The sequence below is a fragment of the Magnolia sinica genome, chromosome 5 (assembly GCF_029962835.1).
Source record: "Magnolia sinica isolate HGM2019 chromosome 5, MsV1, whole genome shotgun sequence".
In the NCBI taxonomy this organism is placed as follows: Eukaryota; Viridiplantae; Streptophyta; class Magnoliopsida; order Magnoliales; family Magnoliaceae; genus Magnolia; species Magnolia sinica.
This window is the reverse complement of record NC_080577.1, coordinates 99464206-99484428: the sequence shown is the minus strand read 5'-3', so window position 1 is coordinate 99484428 and position 20223 is coordinate 99464206. Positions and strand designations below refer to the sequence as shown.

General features: G+C 38.3%; 1 protein-coding gene across 3 annotated transcripts in view; it reads right to left on the bottom strand.

The window, feature by feature from the left end:
* Positions 1-8907: 8907 nt before the first annotated feature.
* LOC131246417 (C2 and GRAM domain-containing protein At5g50170-like) overlaps positions 8908-20223 on the bottom strand; it is a 40262-nt gene continuing 28946 nt past the window's right edge. The window contains exons 6-9 of one of the 3 annotated variants that reach the window (XM_058246522.1): positions 10745-11007; positions 10461-10626; positions 9750-10022; positions 8908-9654 (exon numbers count right to left, since the gene is read on the bottom strand). In XM_058246522.1, coding sequence (XP_058102505.1) covers positions 9439-9654; positions 9750-10022; positions 10461-10626; positions 10745-11007 — 918 coding nt within the window. In that variant the 3' untranslated portion in view covers positions 8908-9438. The remainder of the gene's footprint in view (positions 9655-9749; positions 10023-10460; positions 10627-10744; positions 11008-20223) is intronic. The other 2 variants (XM_058246523.1, XM_058246524.1) reach the window with 2 other exon arrangements.

The following is a 20223-nucleotide window of genomic DNA, read 5'->3' as shown; positions in this document are numbered from 1 at the left end:
GGTCCATGATTTTTGAGATTTGAGCTGCTCAATAGATAGGGAATAATTATGGATAGTGGTTGCATTTTCCCTCACAATAGCTACCAAAATCAAGGGTTTGGAGTATGTTTCGCTATATGGGTCGCTTCAACTATGATCCAGTGGCTGAAAATTGACTTGTATGGTTCATTTATGATAGATGGGCATGTGATAAAATCTCAGGTCAATCAGATCATGGGAACCATGTGATCTAAAAATCAATGGTTTAGGTTAATCGCAAAATCATAAATATTTCTTATCTGAGAATTTTGAAAAATCTAATAGTTTTACACAGTTCTAAGAATATTTCTAAGCAAATCTTACAAATGGAACCTCATCTAAATTATCATGGACAAGTTATTCATGAAATAAGTTAAAATTCACATTTACTAAAGAAAATGCACGTATTAAGTGACAAACTAGAACAAGCACTGGAACGGAAACATTAGGGATGTTACACATCGAGTGTTTTAAATATCAACTGGCACTTTTATGGTCTCTAATTAGTTAATCATAAGTTTTCAACCATTAACTTTGTGTTTTAACTGTTGATTTATTTTAAACCCTACTTAATAGACATCCAATAGTTAAAATCTGTTGATCCACTCCTTGGGGTGGCATGGGATTGCCCGAGGATGGTGACCATGAATGGTGAAGGGAATTGGACGATTGGGTTCATAGATTAGGAAGATAAATAAGTTTAATTCACACTAAAGTATATAAAAATCTATAAGGTAGTTGAGCCACATACTAAGTACAACTCATGAATGACATTATAAATTTTTGCTGATGCCATTTGGGTAACAAATGTTCCGTCAACTTTGCAAGGGTTGATAAATGGTATATTTCATTTCAACTTTATCTTTGACAGTTTGTTTTTGTAATTCTTTGATGGAACATACCTAGAGTAAGCATCTTGATCATTTGTAGATTAATTTTTACAACCTTGAGGTCATGGGTTCCTAGTCATGGCTTAGCAGTATACTCACAAGAGTTTCAACATTGAGGTCATGGGTCCCTAGTCATGGCTCAATAGTATACTCACAAGAGTTTCAACATTGAGGTCATGGGTTCAACAATCCACAGTGGTGTCTGTTAGTGTGAGAGTGTGGTGTAGGACGGCCTAATCCAACCCTAAATGAATACGGAATTTAAAGAGGGCAGATTTATGCAAGCATTAACAATAAAAATTCAGCATTATACATCATGAAACAAGAATGAACTAAGGAAAATTCAGCAATGATCATGGTCTTCCATCACATATGAATTTAGTTGGATCCACCGAAAGATAGGACTTAGGAATTTTCTGGATTGGGAAATCTGATAATTTTAGAAAAATGGATGGTTATTTAATTATAGTTCAAATCTAGGGCATTGGGTGATGGGATTTGAAGAATATCAAAATATGTATATGTGAGGATCAAAATCTTCCAAGATCTAATGATTTAGATTGAAAAGAAAATGAATCATCTTCTAAATCTAGAGAATTTAGAAGAAAATAAAGAAAAGAGGTTTAAAGAAGAGAATAATTTAAGAAAAGAAAGAAGGAGAGAATGAGAAGATGGAAAATCACTTCCTTGGGCCTCGCGCCTTCTTCCAATCACTAGCAGTCAAACATGGAATCATCCAGCCTTAAAGAAGCAAAAGCTCTCTTTTTCATAGACATAACATAGCATTACCTTTTAGGTTTAGGTCAAAACACCCTTATAAATTCGGAATTACATTAAATGCACAAAATACCCCTAATATTTTTTATTTTTTATTTACATTCGCATAAAAAATTATGCACACATTGTATCAAAACTCGAATAAATAAAATGCGCATAAAATAAAATACCTTGAGAAAAGAAAAAATGAGAGAGATTGAGAAGATGGAAAATCACTTCCTTGGACCTCGCCCTCTTCCAATCATTGGAAGTCGAAGACGGAATCATCCGGCCTTGAAGAAGCAAAAGCTCTTTTTTTTCATAAATATAACATAACATTACCTTTAATTTTTGGGGCAAAACACCCTTATAAATTCGGAATTACATTAAATGACCAAAATACCCTTACTAAAAAAGTTCCAGAAAAAAAAAGAAATTCGCACAAAAAATTGTGCGTGCATTATTTCAAAACTCAAATAAATAAAATGTGCATAAAATAAACTTAAATCCAAGATGCCCAATAGGCTTCGATGATAGTGTAATGAAGGTGGGTCATGATGATCCAACAGTCCGATCACACCATTATCGCAATCCAACAATCCAAATATCTCCTCCAAACAACTTACAGGTCACGAACACGTGTAAGGTCTTCAACCTCTAGAAACCTGACCTGTACCCGTTATCTAACCACATTGATACGAGTAATGCACGCTTCCTGCATTGATATCCTTTAAATGGTCTGATGCCCACATCAAAGTGTGTGTGTGTGTGTGTGTGTGAAAATAGAGATAGAGAGATTAATTTTTACAACCCTTTCTTCTAACATATATTTGTGAGGTGGTCCAATTGTTCTTTTGATAGGAAGCAAATTAATTGCTTGGGGCATATTATTATAAGGGAGGGTGTAATTGCAGATCCCATATAATTGATAGTGTCTGTTACGGTTCTCAAGCTTCTCGGGCATGACAAGATATTATCATAAATTTGTTTGAGACTATAAAAAGATAAGTACCCCTTAGATTGCCCAACTGAATAACTCTTTTTTATGGAACCACCCGATAGGAGGCTTTTGAAGCACTTAACCAGCCATATCCACCGCCCGAGTTCTTGGCTTGCCAAATTTCTCTCGACCATTCGAGATAGAGTACGATGCCTCTGCCTCTGGAGTCGAGGGCATGTTGATGCAAAATGGTCATTCCATAGCTTACATGAGCAAGGCTTTATCCAAAAACAAAGCCTGGGGTTTCCACATGCGAGAAGCAAATGCTAGCCACAGCGAGTGTCATTTCGAAGTGGCAGCCATATTTCGTTGGAAGACATTGCAAAATCCGCACACATTACCACTCCTACCCAACAATGATAGCTATCCAAATTAATGAGCTATGACTCTGAAGTGGCATGCAAGAAAGGGGTGGAGAATACTGTGGTTGATGCATTATCCAGAAGAGATGATTTGGGCAACTTATTGGTGTTTTCTATACAGAATTTTAATGGCTTGAGGAGTTTAAGCATGAAGGTGTTAGAGATATCAAATTGGTTGCTATTATGGATGAGGAGTTCAAGCATGAAGGTGTAAGAGATCTCAAATTGGTTGCTATTATGGATATGCTGAAGGGTGACCCAGATTCGATGCCAAAATAATCTTGGAATGGTGAGACCCTGTGGCACAAGGGTCGATTAGTTGTTGATCCTGTCAAACAACCACTTTCTCTAAAAGCTCGAGCTATCAGAGAGGATGGACACTCCAACACTCCCCCGCATGTGCAGAGTTCTTTCTCTAATAGCTCGAGCCGTCAGAGAGAATGGACACTCCAACACTCCCCCACACGTGCATGGTGGAACTCTACACGGGAACATGCTAGGTAAGGGTGGAGGAATACTCAACTCACACCACAAACGGCCCCCTGTGGGAGAATATATTCTGGTGGCATATTTGCTGCTTCTGGAATTTGAACATGAGACCTTCCGCTTAATACCATTTCAAACAACTACTTCCTCTAAAAGCTCGAGCCATCAGAGGATGGTGTATCAATGTATATCAAGGGACTTAACACTCCAACATAACAACAAACTGGGCAACAATCTTACAAATTCATAATGACTTTCCTTATGTTGGTTACTCAAGAAACTTGAAGACACAAGAGAGTTTCAGGGGTATTTTACTAGAAGGGAATGCATAACAAGTTTAAAATATTTATTGCAAAATGTGATGTCAACCAATGGAATAAGAATGAACCCATCTCTCCAACGAGCCTCTTACAATGCTTGCTAATTCTGGAGAGTATGAACTATAATTACCATAGATTTTTTGAAGGATTGCCTAGCTCTCATGGAAAGAACGCTTTATTTTTCGTGGTAGATGGCTTAAGTAAACACGCACATTTCATATCTCTATCTCCCCCACACATTACAATCATTGTAGCTAATAAGGTATTTGTTAAAAATGTTTTCAAACTCCATGGCATGTGAGTCTCCATAACAAGTAAAAGGGATGTTGTCTTTACATCTATTTTTGGAAAGAGTGCTTCAAATTGCAAGGCACTGAATTGTAAATAAGCACAGCTTATCATCTTCAAGAACCGATAGGCAGCACGAACATGTCATCGTTGTCTAGAAACTTTTCTCCATTGTTTCACTAGCCAGCAACCCAAGAAGTGGGTGAATTGGCTAATGGTAGAATATTTCCATAAATCTATTAAATGACCCTTATGAAGCAGTTTATGGGCCACCTTCGTCAATTTCATCATACATGTTTGGTACAATTTCTTTCCACCACCTAAATAAGACTCCTCTCTCATGATCATATTCTGGAACTTCTCTAAGAGTACTATAATATTGCACAAGCTTGCATCAAACAAGAAGCTAACAAATGTCAGACAGAGCAACAATATGGTGTATTTAAAATTACGAACTTATGAGCAGGTTAGCAACACAGTTCAATGAAGCTATCTCGTTATTATCATGGACCATATCACATTTTTGAGTGACTTATCACCTACAACTTCCACTTCTCACAAAAATTCATCTTCTTTCATGTATCTTACCTAAAGAAGAAAATTGGCAACATGGTCACGATTGTTTCCAAAAATTTTATTTTTTTGATGATGGTGTTGAGGGTCAAATATTGCATATTATCCCCCATTTATATCTTAGTTTTATGAACATGATAATGCTTAATGTTCTATTTTACTCATGTTTGTGTTGCAAGGTAAATTTAAGAGCTTGGATTGAAAAGGGTGCTAAAAGCATGGATTTGATACTCAAGAATCACTAAGGCAAGGGATGGATCTTAGGAGACTAAGATTGAAGAATTCACATGCCAAATATCCAAGAAAACCAAGTGAGGAATAAAGAGAATCAAAGATTTGAAGTGAAGAAAAGGAATCTTGAAATCGTCATAAAAAAGCATATTCTAAAACTCTGGGTCATTTTTGTGAAATTGCGCACAGTGAAGTCTATTTTAGCAAACTACATAAATTTGAGGCGGTTTCTAGAGTTTTCTAACTAGGTGTGAAAGTTGGAGTTCCACAACTATAAATAGGACTCCCTAGGATGTTCTTATGCATCTTCTAGAGTTTTAAGGAGTGGAGCAAAAGGGTGGAGAAGCCGTCACTAAGAGTTTTTCTTCTTCTTCCTTAGTTGTTTTCATGTTTTTCTTAAGAGACTTTGGTCCAATCATGTCTATGGTTGGCCAAACCTCTTAGCTAAAGCTAAGAGGTGAAGCTTGTAGCATAATGGGATGCTTCTCTTGCTTTAATTCATGTTTATGTTGAACCTTCTTTTATTCTAATTTGATTTTAAAGGAAGACTTCCAGTTTTTAATGATTTATTGTGACTTAAATTACAGTAGATCTGCAATAGCTTTGAGTATCTTCTTTTCCTTACTTTAAGATTATGGGATTGGTAAATCTTATTGTCGGCCATCGTCCCATGGGCATGGTTTGTGATGAAATCCCTTCCAAGTATCACAATTCTCCTCCTTTGAGAATTAGATCAATGAAAGTTCAGATTTGGTTTTATTGATATATCTTCCAATTGGATAGGATAGGACTCCAATTCCAATTGTGTTACTTGAATCAAGTAAGACGGCTCCCTGATCACTACAAGTGGATCCTTGGCACCCTAGTTCTCACCTTTAAATTCTTAGTTTTAATTACTCTATTCACAATTACTCTCTCAAATACTTCAGAATTAGTTTCACATCTTCTTCTAGTTCTACTTCTAGTTAATTTCATAAACGTTCAAGTTTCAGTCCCTGTGGATTTGACCTCGATCTTACTGAGATTATTACTACATCACGACCCTACACTTGGGGTAGTGAACAGATGGCAACATCACAATGCAATCTAACGCTACTTTCAGTCCCCAAATGCTTAAAAGGCATGACCTAGCTATAACTTATAGGCTTATTAAATGGGCTACTTCAACTGCAGAAGATGCAAAATGAGAGAAGGCCTCCACCATTGAAGACCACTTCGCAACTTTCCGACCTCGAAGAAAAGGTCAGTGACAAGGAGAGAGGCATGTAAAGAAACTCTTTTATCAAAGATTTATCTCCTTTTATGCTTAAAAAATTGCAATTATGTTATTGCCAAGTTCCCTAATTAGTTTCTTTACTTTTTGTAAATGGGTTGGGTATGAGAAGCATGCATAAGGCGTTTAGCTACTCTTTTTCTACTCAGCAGAAATAACAATGTTATTTCTTGCATAGTACCCTATTTTTCTCTTTTTCATTGTGAGATTGTTACATCTAATACGTTAAGACTTTTCAAACATAAGGCATCCATGATAGGACAACAGATGGATGGAATTGATTGTTGAATCATCTTGCCACATGTCCTTGGGAGACGCTCCACCATATCATCTCCCTTTTGTTTCAAAGGTGTTTGTACACAGTAGTTGTCTAGGGGTAAAGCCTTGGACAACCCACCACTACAGATCTCTACATTCGCAGGGCTAGAAAATCATATTTGTTATTGTCATGGAGTGTAGTTGTGAGCACTGTTTTAAATATCAACGATATCGACCGATATATCCAACGATATATCTTGTATCCCACCAATGCGATACGAAACGCACAAGTAGTGCGATATATCCCACATGTTCGATCTAGTGAGCATTTTCGAATTTCGACGCTCTTATTTTCTGTAATTCATGTTAAATTAGTGTCAAATTGTTACAAATTCATGATTTTTCATGTTCTGCATGAAAAATCATGGATTGGGAGCTTCGATTTCAAGATTTGGAGATGAGCCAAGTTGCAAAAAATTGGAAAAAATAAAATAAAATCAAAACTTCCCAATTTCTCATAAATCGTTTGCATTCTTTATGTTCAAACATCACATAAAAAAATGTTTGTAACCTAATCTAGTGTTTCCTCTTTTGCTTTTGAATGTATTGTTTGCGTTTCCACATGTCTTCATACATTTATAAATTACATGAATAGACATTGATTATACTTGCATCAATTCAATTAGACAACGCATAGATTAGGACCCAGAAAACCTATTAAGTGTACTTGTTTTTTGTAATGTTTTGATTTGTAAGTGTGTATTGATGTCTTTTTTAACAATCATTGAAGTTTCATCGAAAAATCCAACCAATTTCCCAATGTTTCCAACAACAGCGATACATTACACGATACAACTAATATATCCCATGCGATAACCGATACGTATCCATATCCCAAGAATGCGATATGTAACGCGATACTGATATTTCGAATACTGATTGTGAGTAAACCTGATCAGAGATCAACATTTCTCGGTATAAGTTGGAGAAAATTGTTTTCAAGGTTGTTGTGAACCCAAAAGGCATGGTAATTGATCCTAGGATGGAAATTGATCCGCCATCACTAGAAGGAATTCCTAGTTCTTCGCTCAATGCTTCAATAACATCCGTGAAACTAAATGTAAAAATTACTTACGCTGGGCTGTTTGTTGAGGTAATTCTTTTAGTCCAAGAGAATGATCAATTACTCATAGAACCCAAGCCAGAGGAATCTTATGCAAAGTATCAACAGTGGATGCGTGATGATGTCCAGATTCGATCTTGCTTGTAGAATAATATAGAACCTGTAGTTAGTTCTAACTTGGCATTCTTGAACACTGTGAAGGATGTGCGAGATACCATGAAAAAGACGTGCTCCTCTGAACAAAACATCTCTCGAGTGTATCAGTTTCAAGAGATGGATCACAACCGTACGTGCATTGACAGGACCCTCTTCAGAACCATGCAAAACATATAAAAAAACGAACCATTCCCATCTGTTTTCATTTACCTCGTACAACATCCAGCCCAAAAGGAAATTCTCTGAAAATCCTATCGTTCTTGGCATCTTTACAGGAAAACGTGGGCCACAACAACAACAACAATAATAGTAGTAGTGAAGAAAAACAATAGGAGGCGTGATACTGAGCATGGTGGAGCAGAGCCTAGCATGCTAACATCATAAAAGCATATTTCAATATTAAGGAAAGCATAGATCTACTCACACACACGCGCATGAACCAAAAACAAAAGCCCATGATAGGCAAAAATGCTCGGCTACTACATTGTGAAGACAAATGTAAGTTTGGAAACTAAAGCATGATCCCAAGTTATTGTATCAACTCAAAAACTAAATTAAAAAATGATTTTAACCATTTCCTAATCACACCTGCAATGCAATCCGACCTTCAACCTTTCTATGATACCAAGTGAAATCCTAAATCACGGCATGTTTTAGCATAAGGGGCTACAGAAGACGTCTTCATGATGCCTACATATCTCCATGATTGAATGTGTTGAAGGTTTTGAAGATGTGGGTCTTGGCTTTATTATTCCCTCTGCTATAGACTACCTCTAATTGATGTGAAACCACCCCAAAGTTGCGATGTGTAATTGATGGGAATTATGAGCCAACTGTTAATAGGCTTCTCCAGTCTGCTCATCAGAAAACAATTTGTCAATTGATTCAGGTTTTGCTACCATGTGATCTTCTATGTAAGCACACACAACAATAACTTTGCTGTTCAGAAGATTGCAAGTTTCTCTTCTTGCATGTTTGCCACAGTCCATTTTGATATAGCAATAACTGAATGTTATGATTCACTAAAAGCCAAATTCTTCTACTATATATTGCTTCTTTTTTTTGTCTCTATGAAAAGGAAAAAATGCTGAGAGAAGTGAACTTATAAACATAGCACTGTCATCTGCATAAAAGTTTGAACAATGAAAAGAACATCTGGTAAGATGCAGCATGTATTGTAGGATAATGATGATTTTGATTTATCACGTCGTTCAATTGCCGAGGAAGAAGCTGTTTTAGTTCCAATATCATCTAATAGGTTCCATATACAAAGTTACGAAAACACTTGTAATTGTTAATTTCCAAGAGCCATCGGCTTTGGATTGAGTCATTAATAACTTAACTCACCATTTTCGCTGTTCTGTATCAAGGGATTGAAAATCACTCACCCCCATTCTTTGTTTGGCAATGATAACATCATTTTATCTACACATCTGCACGTCTGAATCATCCTTGATCACAGGAGGGACCTGCACAAAATTACAAGAAGAAAACAGCAGCTATTTTAGTCAATACATAATAATTTCCATCATCACCTTCCTGCAGAGCACTGAGAAACAGAATTAGTTGGATTTGAGATAACCAGTGGAGAAAGAAAGGTCTCAACTGATGCTGTGGGAAAACGCTACAAAGCTCCTTTTTATCCATCAAACACAGTTATAAACTTATAATCACTAAGCATTGAAACCCATATCCATGCATTCTTCAAATGGCATTACCTCTTGGGTTCGCCAAAAGAATTTCCCTTTCTGACAGTTCGAATATTTCCTTCAAATGATGTGTGAACTTGTCGGATATGTTCCTAGTGATCCTTTTCTGGAACTTAGTGCTTTTCAGCCATACAATTCCTACATAAACTTGGCACTGGCATACTTGAGGGACAGAATCATGGGCGGCCTCAATCTGATACCTCAAATGGACCTGCATATGAATTTGAAAAGCTGAAATCTTCATGGTTGATTGAAAATGTATGCAAGTTCAAATAGAAAATGACAACTTTCTGGGGTAAAGCATACACGAAAATGGTCGCCAAAAGGGACATCATGGAGAGTCATGACCTCATCTACAATCCACCCATTGCCATCTGTTAGAGGAGCCTTTTTCTGCGTGCTTGTTACATCTCCTCCAAAAATTGAGATGTAACGGTAGAACTTGTAAGAGATGTGCCGTTCATATACATCAGGACTTACAGCTTCCCATGGTGTTACATTATAGTTAAGACAACCAACTTTTCCCATTATTTTCCGGTCAAAGGGACCTCCATCAAAAATTTCCATCAATGAGTTCATCTGCAGCCCAGACAAGAAAAGCTTTCAGCATCAAGGTAATAAATAAGACCAAGATGAATTCTTCACTTGATCCTCAAGCCAAGGATGTTTCTACTACAAATCTTCCAAACTTTCCCCTCCACTTCCAGGCGGGCCTAGAAAGATGATCAGCCTTGATTACTGAGAGATATGGGCCGGCCCCATTTTTGGAAACTCAAGGGTCTTACCATTGTTCATATCCTCAGCTCAAAGGATCGATCATATGACATAATTCCTTGGTAAGACCACACCTTGTCTTTTAAGTTTCTTTCGTGAGGAAAAACTCAGCCACAGGTGAAAGTAGCAACTACGTTTTGACTGAGGTGTCTTATAAAGGATCATTAAAAGATTGAGACTATGCTACTCTTGCAAACCCAAAAGATGGGGATTGGATAGGCTGAGGATGTGCCAAATACTCACACTAACAGGAAGTTGAGCAGAGTAAACCTTGGACATTTTTGAATCTTCAATGCCCGGAAAGGATCCAGTATCTTCAATCTGTTCATCCTGATCCTGTTGATCATCAGTTATTGGCGCCTTCTGGTCAGGGGTCAGGGTTCTTGTTCGCCATAAGGCCATGATCGTCCTGTGTAACAAGTCAATGAGTGAAATTTGAACAAAAATGAAAATAGAAAGAACAGATGCCATATTTGTATACATGAAAGGGAGTGGGCACAAGGGTATTTTGAGTTTTAGTATAGCACCTGCTGGCTACACTGAATGACCCAAATGACTGAAAGTGAAATCTCAGCCTGCCTTGTTCATCTTGAGTCTTGGCACCATGCCTAGCATCAAATCCACGGCCCTCGCGAAGAATAATGATGAGTGATGGACTACCCACTGACGCAAGGGATGGAGGAATCACTTGAATATCTTCAATGTCCTCCCACAGAAAAAAGAATTTGGTTTTATGCCAAAATAAATTAGCATAGAAACCAATTATTCTTGCAGAGAGGAAAAGCCGGCCCTGCAACAACAAGCTATTTCGTTTCATGCCTCTCATTTCTAAATAACATCTCATTGTATATAGAGCAGCCAATGGGTACCCAGATCCGCAGGTACCTGAGAAACCCGATTTGGTTAGGATGGGTCTATATATGATTTTGGGCCCATTTTATAAATCAGTTCGGTTCTGTTTACATGGTCTTGTACTCGTTTAGAAACTGGGTCGAACCAGATTAGGTAATAGACAGGTACCCAATTCATAATATATGATATCCATATGGCTCTAATAATATTAGGATGACATTTAATACCGAAAGATAGAGACATGAAGCTCTAGGAATAGGTTTAAGATGACATTTAAATGGCTTCTATAAGTCCCCATGTAATAAGATCCATAATTGATTCATCTGCATGCTTATACCTGTGTGGGGCCCACCATGTTGTGTATACTCCATTCAACCTGTGCATTAATTGAGCCCCACCATGACAATGGGATAATCCAAAATTCAGGCCTATCCAATCATTAAGGGGACCACACCATTGAAAACAATTGACAACCACCCAAAACCTCTAAATTCACAGCGTGGCCCACTTGATGGTTGGATCGGCCTGAATTTTATGATGTCTAACTTCCACAGTGGAGAGACCATAAGCTTAAATGACTTGTAGAGGAACCAGAATCTACATTTAACGCCGAAATTCTCTTCTTAACTTGTATTAGGAGATGGACTGCCAGATAGATTTTTAAGAAATGATACCAAATAAAAAATAAAAAATCAAGCAGAGTATAAATCTATCATACACATGCAATTAGCTGCAATACACGTCTCCGTCACATGTTGCTAATCAAAACTGTCTAAATAATTGGATATAAACAAGAAGGGGCATTTTATCAGAGTCATATTGATTATAAAGTGTTTCATCTGATTAATGGGCATATCTTTGTTAAATTCAGATGTTTGGGTAATTTTCTGAAACTTCAATCACATGTCCTCCAATCATAAGGGATAATGTGTATTTTAGAGCTGTTTTTGTAACACAAACATGTATAGTGGGTCCACGTGTATAATTTCTGAAAGCCTATGTATGAAGAATAATTCTCTGCCACAGTACCAAACAACTCATAGTTATTCCTAAAACCACAGGTCCACACAGTGGAAGATGAAACGGCAGGAAGAATTAAATATGGAAGAGCAATGTCCTAGGTACAAGCATGGTGAAGTTAAAATCGAGACTGTCCAAGATGGCCCATGTTTCAGAAAACCGGACGGTCCAATTGATGTGTCCAAGATGGCCCATGTTTCAGAAATCCAGATGGTCCAATTGATGGTATACAAGCTGGTCAGAAATCACAACCCCAAAAGAGGGTTGCCAACCCAATGGGAACCCAATTTCGATGGGATCTGGATCCAGGACATCAAATCTAGTACCCGGACACAATGGAACCTGACCCAACAAGACCTGGATATGCCTGGACTAGGGCTGTACACGAACCGAGTTAGCTCGGTTAGCTTGCTTGACTCGACTCGAAAAAGCTCAATTCGACTCAGTTCGAAGCTGAGTTCGAGCTGATTTTTTGAGCTCGAAAAATTTCGAACCAAGTTCGAGCTTGCCCGAGCTCGACTCGACTCGGATCGAACCCAACACGAATCGAACTCGGATCAAACCAGTTCGGTGACTTGGTTACTTTGATATTGATGTTGCTCACCAAGTGTTTGATGAAATGACTCAACAGAGTGTCGGCTAGAAGCAATGAAGGTATGTTTCATCAAACAAATACTCTTTTTTCTTGACTTTAATGTTGCCTACAAGGTGTTTGATGAAATACCTGTAAAACCATTGCCGATGTTTTACATACAGTGAGAATTTGGAAGTGCAGTCTCTGTGTTTGTGAAAATGCTGCACAGGCGAACCTGGCTCGATCTTGGCTTGAACTCGGCTTGAACTGGCCCGAGCTGCTGACCAAACCGAGCCGAGCTGGCCAGTCAGGCTCAAGGACCAAGCCAAGCCAAGCTCGACTCAGTTCGACTCATGTACACCTCTAACCTGGACCCAACCCAAACCTGACCTGTTGACAGCCCTAATTGTAAATGAGAGCATAAAGAGGAAAATTACATGTAAAAATAAAATAAAACTTCAGTTTACCACAAGCTACTAAATGAAGTGAAATCAAATCTCAATGTATGCTCCCAACACCAATGCAAAACTAGATTCTTGTCTGGTGTATATGGTAAAGTTGTAGTTGTATGCAAGGCAACTGGACCATCTTGGAAAAGCACAGCTCCTCCCTCCAGGATTATTGTCAGTCACATGGCTTCGACTCAAAGTCCCACTGGTTCTTACTTCTTTGAAGAGCATAAGAAAGAACCGGTTCCAAGACAACGACATGCTGCCCAAAGTACTATCCACGAATCCAACAAATCTCGATTCACATCCAAAATAATACTAATACTAATACTAACACTGATACCAATAACAACAACAATAAATATCAACTGCGCCTACCATGGATAACAGTCCCACAACACACGATAATAAACTAAGCAGATCGATGAGTCCATTCATAGGGGTTAGCGCCTTTGATCTTGAACCTTTCAAAAAACAGACCTAGAATACTTCTTTGAGAAATAAAATTGCCATTAGTTTGAAATACCTCTAAAGTAATACGTCATAAGATGCATGTTTCATCCCTGAAGTCATTAACCAAACAATGTTCCAAATATCAGTGGATATTATTGGTATCGTCGGGTGCCCAATATAGATACTAGGTTCAAATAAATATATTTACTTTTATAGGCGATATTTTCGCCTGTATCGCCAAAATATTGGCAATGCATTGCTGACCAGCCAGTATATATATTTACCTGCATCGGCAATATCTTTGATATTATCACCAATACATGGGTCTCATGCGAAAATGTGGGAAAATCACGAGAAATTTGAAAAAAAGAAAAACCCAATTTTTGTAATTTTTTTTTATTGATTTAGATTCAAAGTAGATTTAGAAGATGATACGGTGCTTCAACATGATTTTCCTAGTGAGGCTCGTCTCACTGCTGATCATTTTATTTTCAGTTCAACCATGTCGTAGGAATATGTCTGATTATGAGCTCTCTAACTTTGTGGATTTATTAATGTCATCCCCTCGATTCATGAAGAAGATATTATGGTTTGGAAAGTGCATAGTTCATGCATCTTGTCTATTCATTCTTTTTATAAGTTAATTTGTGGGGAGCCCCACAATCTTCATTTCCCGCATCAAATTTGGTCATACGGTGCTCCTACTAGAGTGACAGCATCTACATGGCTTGTGGGAAGAAAGAGAATCTTAACCATCAATAATTTACAAAGAAGGGCTCTCATTCTTCCAAATATTTGTTTGATGTGTATGGAAAATGCGGAATCAATTGATCACTTTTTCAATCATTGTTCTTTTGTTCGAAGGGTACAGGACTTCTTTCTTTCTACTCTTCAGACTGATTGGGTTATGCCGATTTTGATTGCAGACATGTTTTAAGCTTGGCATAGAGGTGGGGTGGGTAATCAAGGAAAAGTTGTGGTATCTTCTATTCCTAGCAATGTTGTGGTCCATTTAGGGAGTGTAACAAGGGAAGTTTTTGGAATAGGAAATCTTCGAGTGAGGAGGTTGTTAGGAAATTGATGCAGGACAATTATCCACTTGCTCTAAAAGCTTGAACTGATAGAGCATGGGAAATTAATCCCTTTATCTCATAGCCGAGGCCCCACATCGCATGGGTTAGGACCTCGGCCAAACCCCCCTCACGAGCCCCACTTCACATGGGTACTGCTTCACACGGGTGTGCCCTTGCATCCCACAGGCAATACCACTCGAGCCCGGTGTGAAAATTCACATGCATTAATCACCCTCGGTGAGGAGTCTCGAACACGAGACCTCCCGCTCTAATACCACTTTGATGCAGGACAATTAACCACTTGCTCTAAAAGCTCAAACTGATAGAGCATGTCGAATTAATCCCTTTATCTCATAGACCAGGCCCTACATTGCATGGGTTAGGACCTCAGTCGAACCTGCAAACTTAGGAATTTGGAGATATTTTTCTGTATTGCTTCAACCCAAAGGTGGGTTTAAATAACCACTCTACAAGACTATACAAGGAAACTTATTTAGAGCTTCTCTATACATGGTATATTACAACTAATGATAACCCATATATACAATAATCCCCCCCCCCCCCCCCCCCCTCAAACTGATGTAGGATAATGAACCAACATCAGTTTGCCACGAAGAAACCTATGACGGGATGGGGTCATAGTTATGGTAAATAAATCAGCAAGTTGTAACTCTGATGTCACATGAGGAAGAGAAATGATTCTAGCTATGTATTTTTCTCTCACAAAGTGGCAGTCAACTTCAATGTCTTTAGTGCGCTCGTAAAATACTGAATTGGAAGCCAACTGAATAGCACTAAGGTTGTCAGCATATAATGGAGTCGGCAAAGACAAATGAATCCCAAGATCTGTCAACAATCCCCGTAACCAAGTAATTCACTACATGTCTCTGTCATTGCATGGTATTTGGCTTCTATGCTGGATCCAGATACCGTGGTTTGCTTCTAACACTTCCAGCTAACCAATGATTGTCCCAAGAAAACACAATAGCCAGTAGTGGACCATCGTGAAATGGAACAACCTGCCCAGTATGCATCAGAGTAAGCAGATAATTGTAGATCATGCGATGATGGAAAGAAAAGCGCCTAATTGAGGGTACTTCGAAGGTATCTAATAATGCGATGAACTGCCATCATATGCAATGTGCAAGGTACCTCGCCAAACTGGCTAACAACATGAACTGCATATGAGATATCAGGACGAGACATAGTAAGATAGACTAATCTCCCCACCAGCTGCTTATAGGATATAACATCTGAGAGAATGTCTCCATCATCTTTCATGTGAAATGAGGAGTGAAGTAATGATTTGAGATCGGCAATTCCTTGAGCATCACTTCCTGTGATGAGAATATCATCAACATAGACCAATAAAGCAACAAGACTTGAATCAGACTTGAGAATAAACTGTGATGAGTCATATTAGCTTTGAGAATAGCCCGTCGTGGTTGACACCCCATGGAATTCTTCAAATCATGCTCTTGGTGCTTGTTTGAGTCCATATAAAGCTTTAGATAGCTTGCAAACTAAGCGTGAATCCTTGGACTTATAACCTGGAGTTTGCTTCAAGTAAAAGTCTTCTTTGAGATTCCCATGGAGGAAAGCATTCTTGACATCAAGTTGACTCAGTTGTCAACCTGTAGAAGAACTTATAGCAATCAAAGAACGGACAGTTTTCATTTTTTCCATTGGAGCGAATGTCTCATCATAATCAACTCCATACTCTTGTTTATAGCCCTGGGCCACTAGCCAAGCTTTGTATCAATCTAAGCTCCCATCAGATTTTAATTTCATAGTATATACCCATTTGCTGTCTATCACTTGCTTCCCCTCAGGTAATGGAACTAGCGTCCAAGTAGCGTTCTCCTCGAGTGCTTGAATCTCATCATCCATGGCCTTTACCCAACATAGTTGTGTATATGCGTGAGACTAAGAAGTAGGGACAACCAAAGAATCTAATCTAGAAAACAAGGCATGATGAGAGGCAAAAAGATTTAATCGACAAGGAGGAACAGACGGACGACTGGAACGACGTAATTGGATCTCAGTGGAAGGTGGGACAATTACCTGCACTATAGGAGAAGAGCACACCTGATCGGAAGTAGGAGTAGCTAAGGGATAGGACCCAAGAGAGATAGGCTTCACATGGCGTTGGTAGACCTGCAAAGGATGAGAGGGAGAAGGAAACATAGAAAGACTTTCTTCAAAATGGGACGTGAGAAATGGAAGACGGAACAACGGTAACTGATGAAGATGCATGGACAACTTTATAATATAGCAAATTTTCAAAGAATGTGACATGTTTAGACACACGAACATGATGAGTACGTGGATCATAACAACGATACCCTTTCTGATGCTCCCCATATCCAAGAAATACACATTTAGCTACCTTGGGACTGAGTTTATCCCGTTCTCGTTCTGGAAGATGAACAAAAGCAATGCATCCAAACACTCTTAACTGACTATAATCTGGATCTTTATCATGAAGGAAGAATGTGTGAGTTTTCCAGTTGGCCAAAACACTGAAAGGTAATCGATTGATTAGATACACAACTGTTGATTTTGCTTCAGCCCAAAGAAATTTTGGAACACGTGCATACTTCATTATGGTGGTTGCTACCTTAGTAATGTGTCGATTCTTTCGTTCTGCCACTCCATTCTGCTCCGGTGTGTGAGGACATGTTCGTTGATGTATAGTACCATTTGAACTTAAAAAACTCTCAAACTTGGAAGACATATATTCTCACCCAGAGTCAGACCTTAGAACTTTAATTTTCTTTGCAAATTGGGTCTCCACATATGATGAAAATTGTCTATAATAAGAGAATGCTTCAGACTTGTGATTCATGAAATAAATCCAAGTGTGCCTTGAAAAGTCACCCACAAAGATGATGTAATACAACGAACCACTAGGAACCATGATGGGAGATGCACCCCAAACATCAATATGAACGAGATCAAACAAATTCTGAGTACGAGAGTTACTCAATGAAAAGGGTAATGCAGTACATTTACACATGCCCTAAACGACTATGCCAAAGTTTTCAACATTTATTAGCAAAAGAAATATCATAAGAACATGGAAGAAAAAAACAACGCGATGAGACAACTCTGGGATCGAACTCCTAAGTAAATAACCTTCCTCTCTTATGGCCCTTCCCAATTAGCTTCCCTGTTTCCAGATCCTGTATGAAACAACCAAACCGAGAAAACAAAACCAAACAGTTATTTTTCACTAGTTGAGCAACCGAAATCAAGTTGGCAGATAATTTAGGAACATTAAACACTTTGCGAATGAAGAAATTGCGAGATGATGAAGGTGAGACTTTCCAGGACCCGATATGAGAGATAGGTAAATGGTTCCCATCCGCAGTGTAGATGGAACCCACTCCTCTATAGGAAACACAATCAGTTAGACAAGAAAGATCCCCAGTCATATGATTAGATGCCCCCGAGTCAATATACCAAAGATTTATAGGATTAATATTACCTATCGAACCTGAAGAACCCATCGCTTGAAGGATTTGCTGAATTTGTTCGGGAGAAAGTAGATTAGGCTGCACTGATGGGACCATAGATGATGAGTCAGGCTTCTCAGCAGAGTAAGCCAGAAATGCACATCCACATCACTGGTAGTGAGGTGGTAAAGGAGGGCGAGTCGGGCAATTGGCTATATCATGCCCTTCTTGTTTGCAGTCAGTGTTCAAAATATCAGTATGACGTTACATATCACATTCTTGGGATACGGATAGGTATTGGTTATCGCATGGGATATATCGGTTGTATCGTGTAAACATGGGGAAACATTGGGAAATTGGTTGAATTTTTCGATAAAACTTCAGTGATTGTTAAAAAAGACATCAATACACTTATAAATCAAAACATTACAAAAAACAAGTACACATAATATGATTTCTTTGTATGGGGTCCTAATCTATGCATTGTCTAACTAAATTGATGCAGGTATATTCAATGTCTATTCATATAATTTATAAATGTAAGAAGACGTGTGGAAACACAAGCAATACATTCGAAAGCAAAAGAAGAATCACTAGATTAGGTTATAGACATGTTTGATGTGATGTTTGAACACAGATAACAAACGATTTGCGAGAAATTGGGAAATTTTGAATTTTTTTCAATTTTTCGTAACTTGGCCCATCTCCTTCAAATCTCGAAGTCGAAGCTCCCAATCCATGATTTTTCATGTTTTAAAATCATGAATTTGTAACAATTTGACACTAATTTAACATGATTTACAGAAAATAAGAGCATCGAAATTCGCAAATGCTCACTAGATCGAACATGTGGGATATATCGCACTACTTATGTGTTTCGTATCGCACTGGTGGGATACAAGATATATCGTGGGATATATCGGCCATTATCGTCGATATTTAAAACAGTGTTTGCAGTATCAACAAAACAGAGTACTTAGTCCAGAGGATTTCAGATTTGCTTTCTTGTTGGGATGAGTAGCCACATGACCAAATCAATGGATGAGCGTCGAAATCAATGGAGGACCGCCAGAATCAATGGGGGAGCTCCGGAATCAATGGAGGAGCAGTGGTCGGTCGTGCAGCAGGTTCAAAAACCTAGCTTTGACACCATGTAAACTTAGGAATTTGGAGATATTTTTCTGTATTGCTTCAACCCAAAGGTGGGTTTAAATAACCACTCTACAAGATTATACGAGGAAGCTTATTTAGAGCTTCTCTATACATGGTATATTACAATTAATGATAACCTATATATACAATATTCTCACAGAACCCCCTCGTGGGCCCCACTTCCCATGGGCACTACCTCACACGAGCCACCTGCCTCATACGGGTGGGGCCCGCCTCACACGGGCCGCCTACCCCCAGTGTGCCCCTGCATCCCACAGGCAACCCCACTCGAGCCCGGTGTGAAAATGCCCCTACATTAGAAATCAAATATAATTTTTTGGGTTGGTCTTCTATTGTGAAGGCAACTAACCCTATCTATCTTTCATCATTTTTCAACTTGTAAGTTGGGTTATTCTTTCGCATTTTTTGTACTTTTCTAATAATTTTTTGTTCTCTAATAAAAAAGGTAGATTTAGACCACTCCTCTTCCTTTTTTTGGATCAAATATCAAATTTAGGGGAGAAAAGATGAGAGAGATCATCGCTTGAAAGCAGAAGCGGGATGAAACTCAAAAAGTGAGAAAATTTCGAAAGTAAACATTTTCCTCAGATCTTAGCATGGATTTCATTAGTAATCCATGTCTATATATGATTATCATGCATTGACATATATTTGAGTTGGAAATCTCAACATTTGGGCAGTGGAAATTGAGAAAAATTGGGGAATGCCTAATTTCCTCCATTTTGTCCCCTAAAATTGGTAATTGAAGAGTCGAATTTTGATATGTTGATGAGAGATGGCCGATCTATCGATTCACCAAAAGTTCATCCTGAAAAAGTAATTTTTTTATAATTATATAAATATATGTCCTATGTGCATGCAAGATGTTGAATAGATTAACCGCCTTTTCATTCATCGGAACTTCGCCAAGGAGGTGTGGGCCACCTTCCTTGCTTTATTTGTTACATCATGGGT